The sequence below is a fragment of the Pteropus medius genome, unplaced genomic scaffold (assembly GCF_902729225.1).
Source record: "Pteropus medius unplaced genomic scaffold, Ma_sr-lr_union100, whole genome shotgun sequence".
In the NCBI taxonomy this organism is placed as follows: Eukaryota; Metazoa; Chordata; class Mammalia; order Chiroptera; family Pteropodidae; genus Pteropus; species Pteropus medius.
The window spans coordinates 3,139,975-3,145,173 of record NW_024345872.1 but is presented as its reverse complement, the minus strand read 5'-3'; the positions used below and the strand labels follow the sequence as shown (position 1 = coordinate 3,145,173).

At 44.9% G+C, this 5,199-nt stretch overlaps 1 protein-coding gene across 1 annotated transcript in view; it reads left to right on the top strand.

Moving 5' to 3' along the window:
• Nucleotides 1–3,147, top strand: part of LOC120612327 (rhomboid domain-containing protein 2-like) — an 18,319-nt gene extending 15,172 nt beyond the window's left edge. Inside the window, 5 exon segments of the mRNA XM_039874775.1 lie at nucleotides 752–881; nucleotides 2,088–2,755; nucleotides 2,758–2,904; nucleotides 2,907–2,978; nucleotides 2,981–3,147. Coding sequence (XP_039730709.1) covers nucleotides 752–881; nucleotides 2,088–2,755; nucleotides 2,758–2,904; nucleotides 2,907–2,978; nucleotides 2,981–3,147 — 1,184 coding nt within the window.
• Nucleotides 3,148–5,199: the final 2,052 nt, after the last annotated feature.

Here is a 5,199-nt window from a genome sequence, read left to right as displayed (position 1 = left end):
TTCTGACACGTGGTAGCTCTCATGTGCAGATCCCACACTCAGACATGTTGGTGTGCAGTTTGGGTGTTTTTTGTTGAGTTTTAGATGTTCAGATTATTGTTGTTTCAAGGGAAGAGATCTGGGGACTTCTCTCACTCTGCCATGTTTCTCCAAACTCCCTCCTTTAATGTATTTTTTATTTCAGTTATTGTATTCTTATTTCTGAATGGTTCTTTTTATATTTTTTCTAACTCTTTACTGAAGTTATCCCTGAGATCATTGAGCATCCTTATAACCAGTGTTTTGAACACTATATCTGGCACATCGCTCTTCTCCATTTTGTTATTTTTTTTTCTTGAGTTTTATTCTGTTCTTTAATTTGGAACATGTTTCTTTGTCTCCCCAGTTTTGGGGCTGTCTGCCTATTTTTGTTTCTATGCATGAGGTAGAGCTGCTCTGTCTCCCAGTCTTTGTCAAGTGGCCTTATGTATTAGGTATCCTGTGGGGTCCATTTGCACATTCTTCTTGTTACCTGAGCCAGGTGCTCCAGTTTTGTCCCTTGTGTAAGTTGTGTGTGCCTTCCTATTATAGTTGAGTCTTAGTTCCTATTTGCACATCAGTGGGAGGGATTGGTCCTCAGGCGATTGGTTGTGGAGCCTGGCCATGACTACAGTGGAGGAGTTATTATGCAGGGAATGATTCTATAAAGCTGGATTCGCTTTACCAGGGCTCTGGTGCCTGCTCAGTCTGCCCTTCGGGTGTGATGTTTTAGGAGGTGATTTGGTTGCCCAGATGCAGCATGCCAGTGGCCAGAAACTAGCCTCCTGGACAGCCTGTGCTCCTGGGCACATGCCCAGCCTTCCTCCCTACAAGGCTGCCTCTGGCCTGTGTTATGCTTTAAGGTGATCTGAAACTGACCACTTGGTGTTTTGGTTTTGGGGCCTCTTGGGAAGGGTTCTGGTATAGGCCAAAGTCAGACACTGCATGTACCCTGCACGAGGCCACTTGGAATGAACTATAAAGTGATCTGCAGATGATTGCCACTTGTAATGGACTTCAAAGTGCCTGGGAGAGGCTAAGCTGTGAACCATTGCTGGTTGCAACTAGTTCTGGGCTTGGGGAACACAAGATGTAGGGGAACACTAAGGACAGATGATTCTTGTTTCGGTTTTGTGAACCTTTGAAAGATTTTAAGAAAGTCTGTAGCATGAGCCAAGATATGCTCTTTGTATGAAAAAGCTACCAGAAGCTTTGGTTAGGCCAGCAAGTTGGGTGAGGGAATCACCAAGGCAAGGAGTACAGTGTTAACTAGATTGATAGAGACTCAAGATATGGCACCTTTTGGTTGGATGGTGGGAGGGCTTAGTAAAGAAACAATGGCCTCTGGTAGTACCTCTGTCTGTGAGAAAGCTGCCCCTACAGCCCTTGACCTGAAGCCAGACAATTCAGTGTTTCCTTCTATGTACCTGACACCTTTTAAGCTGCTGCCCAAGCCCTGGAGCTGAGTGAGTGGGCCCTTTAAGAAAAATGCCTGGGACTCCAGCCACCTTCTATCTCACTCAGCCACAATCTCTGCTGGTTTTCACAGCCATAAGTTAATAGAACTCCTCTTCTTGGTACTGGAATCCTGGGCCGGGGAGCCTGGTGTGGGGCTGGGACTCATCTCTCCTCAGAGAAGACCTCTGCAGGTGAGATATCCCTCCTGATTTTTAACGGCCACATGTGGGTATTGAACCAGCCTGCTCATCTTGTCCACCCCTCATACCAGTCTTGAGGTGGCTTCTTCTGTATATTCTTAGTTATAGGACTTCTATTCAGCTAGACTTCAAGTGATTCACAATAATGGTCAATCTATAGTTTACTTGTAATTTTAATGTGGTCATAAGAGGAAGAAAGTACAGCATTTATGTACTCTTCCATCTCTGGCTAAGCACTATTTATGTGCAATCTCATTTAATTTTTACAACAAATGTACAAAGAAGTTATTATCTCCTTTTGTCACATAGGAAAACAGACTTATGTAGATCGAGTGACTTATTTAATTGTCACATAATCACTAGTATGTGGTAGTGTCAGGATTTTAACTCAAGACTTCTGATTCCACGGAGCTGGTCCTTGTGTCCGGAGGTGCCATCTGCTACCTTCTTTACCACTCTACTCTCACTACTGGTGTCTGGGCCCCACCTGTTCCTGCTGCAGCTACCCCTGCTGCCCTCCGGCCTCTCGCTGAGGTCTGATTGCCTGCGCAACTGGCAAGTTTACAGGCTGGTAATCTACATCTTTATCTATGAGAATCCAGTTTCCTTGCTCTGCGGTGCTATCATCATCTGGCACTTTGCTGGCAATTTTCAGAGAACTGTTGGCACCAACCGTCACTGCTTCTTCACCATGATCTTCGCCCCCTTCTCTGCTATCATCTTCCTGTTGTTTGAGGCTGTGTCATTGCTGTTGAAACTGGGGGAAGTGGAGGATGCCAGAGGTTTCACTCTAGTGGCTTTTGCCATGCTGGGGGTCAACGCTGTCCGCTCTCAGATGAGGAGGGCCCTTGTGTTTGGCATTGTTATACCCTCAATGCTGGTGCCATGGCTCCTGCTGTGTGCCTCCTGGCTCATTCCTAAGACTTCTTTTCTCAGTAATGTCTATGGTCTTGGAATTGGGCTAGCATATGGCCTCACATACTGCTATTCCCTCGACCTCTCAGAGCAAGTAGCATTGAAGTTCCAGAAGTTCCCCTTCAGGCTGATGAGGAAGATTTCAATGTTCAACTACTTCTCAGGTCTTCAGCTGAAAGGAGAGCAGCCCACAGCCAGAAGCTGAACCCTGTGCCCGGTTCCTATCCTACACAGAGCGGCCACCTTCACGTGCCCCTGAGCCACCCTGTTGCCCAGATGCACCATGCCAGTGGCCAGAAACTAGCCTCCTGGCCAGCTGTGCTCCTGGGCACATGCCCACCCTGCCTCCCTACAAGCCTGCCTCTGGCCTGTGTTATGTACAGAACCATTTGGCACAACCCCTAACTCCTTTGGTGTCCATCCAGCTTCTGCAGGGGCCTCCCTGGGTGTTCAACCCACTGTCTCCCTCAACTGCCTTGGTACTGTGTATTCTGGGGCCCTGGGCACTCCAGCAACTGCAAGCTCCAAGGAGAGCACAAGGGTCCTGATCCTCTGATGGAGAAATTATCTCACATCTTGGCCTCTGAAGAAGGTCCTCTCCAAGCTAAGTTTTTCTTGACAAAAAATATTTATTGAACATCTCTATGTGCCAGGCTCTGTATTTAGTACTTTGATATATGTCCCTATTTCATCCTCATGACAACTTTGTGAAGTACAGTTTATTGTCCCCAGTTTACAGCCACAGAAGCAAGACTGTGATTACGTGACGTCACGTAGCTCTGTAGTGGCACAGCTGGCCTTCTTGGCTCCAGGCCCAGGTCTCCTCCCACCTGCCATTCTGCCTCTCAAAGAATACCTGGGAGAAGAAGGCATTATCAGTGGCTGCCAACGGCTAGTTGCCGCTTGGATTTCCTTCCTGTCACTGTGTGTAGTGCTCTTGGTTTACAGTGTCTGTGTGTCTGTGTCTGTGTCTGCCCTTTGGGAGCTCCCAGCTGGTGTGCTTAGTGGTCCCCAGGCCTGTGTTGTTTCTCCCCACAGTGACCACCACGCCCCCACCCAAAACTTCTGGTGAGAAAGGTCAGCGTGAACCACAGCAGCATGCTGGTGGATTCGTAGTGTCAATTACCTTTGTATAAAGAAACAACCTCTGGAAGAAAAAAAAAGACTTCTGACTCCAGAGCCCATACTCTTAACCAGGACATTCTACAAGTCTGTAAGCTAAGAGCATAAATTGATTTACTTCTGGATGCAGCACTTTCCAGTGGGAGACATTAAAATACATCTAAGACCATCACCTTATGTTCAAGCTTATAATACAATTAGGGTACACATGACAAATAATTAAAAGGCTAAAAATATGTTTACAGTGCACAGGTAGCACAAATGAACATATTTTCAACCATATAAGTCCTGAGAAGAGCTGTAATGAAAAAGTGATCAGAACAAGAGGATTAAGCTGACAAGCATGTGCTAACAGTCTGAGCTATTTAAAAATGAGATAAACTTCCTCAGGAAACAGTAAATTCCCAACAGTAAAAACTTCATAGACCAAATTGGGTTGTTTTAAATGGTATCCGAAGTTCCTCCAATCCTGAGATTCTGTGATTTAGTCTAATTATTTCGAATAACCACTACTTTCCAAGTACTGAAATAAATTCCTCTCACAAAGAGAAGTAATACATACCTTCAAGGAGCCTACAGTCCACTGGTGCAAATAGCACAAACCGAGAAATGTAGAATGAAATGTAATAATGCATGAGAGCAATGAAGATCTACATCTAACTCAAACTGGGAAGGGGAATTATAAAAGAAAATTGAACATTTCTTAGAGGTGATATCTAAACTAACTCTTGAAAGAAGAGTAAAAATTAGCAAGATGTTCCAGTTATCTACTGCAACGCAACAAACTATTTCTAAAACTTAAAACAACAAATACTTTATCATATATTGTAATGTAAGTTCTTACTTAGCAGCTGAGCTTATAAATTAGCTCAGCTGCTAAGTAAGATGCAAGAAAGTTTCACTCACATGCTTGGTATGCTGGAGGGGATGTTTGAAGACTGTCTCAGCTAGAATCCTCCCTCTCTCCATGAAGTCTTGGGGCTTCTCCATAAGATCTCTCCAGTGGAGTAGGTAGATTCTTACAAGGTGTCTCAGACTCTAATAAGAGTGCCCCAAGAGATCAAGGTGTAGACTGTAAGGCTTCTTATAACTTACCTTTAGAAGTCAGGCAGTAGCACTTCCAATACAATTTATTGGTTACACATGGGTCATCTTGGGAGAGGATGCACAAGTGCATAAATACTGGGAAAGTGTGGTTTATTGGAGGTCATCATGGAGACTGGTAACCACACAAGTCTAAGAGGTTTGAGAGATTGCAATTTTCAGCTAGAAGGAATATCATACACAAAGGCAACACGGCATATAAGAATAAAGCCTGAGAAACACAAGGCAATTGCTATCACCAGTGCAAATTTACAGAAGCTGAGTTGAAAATCCAGGCAGCACTCAGAGATCCTCTTTCCTGCTGCCAGCTCTGGCATCCTGGGCTCCATGTAGATGAACCTAAAACCGGAAAGTAGGACTCGTTGCAACCGCCTGTTAAAAC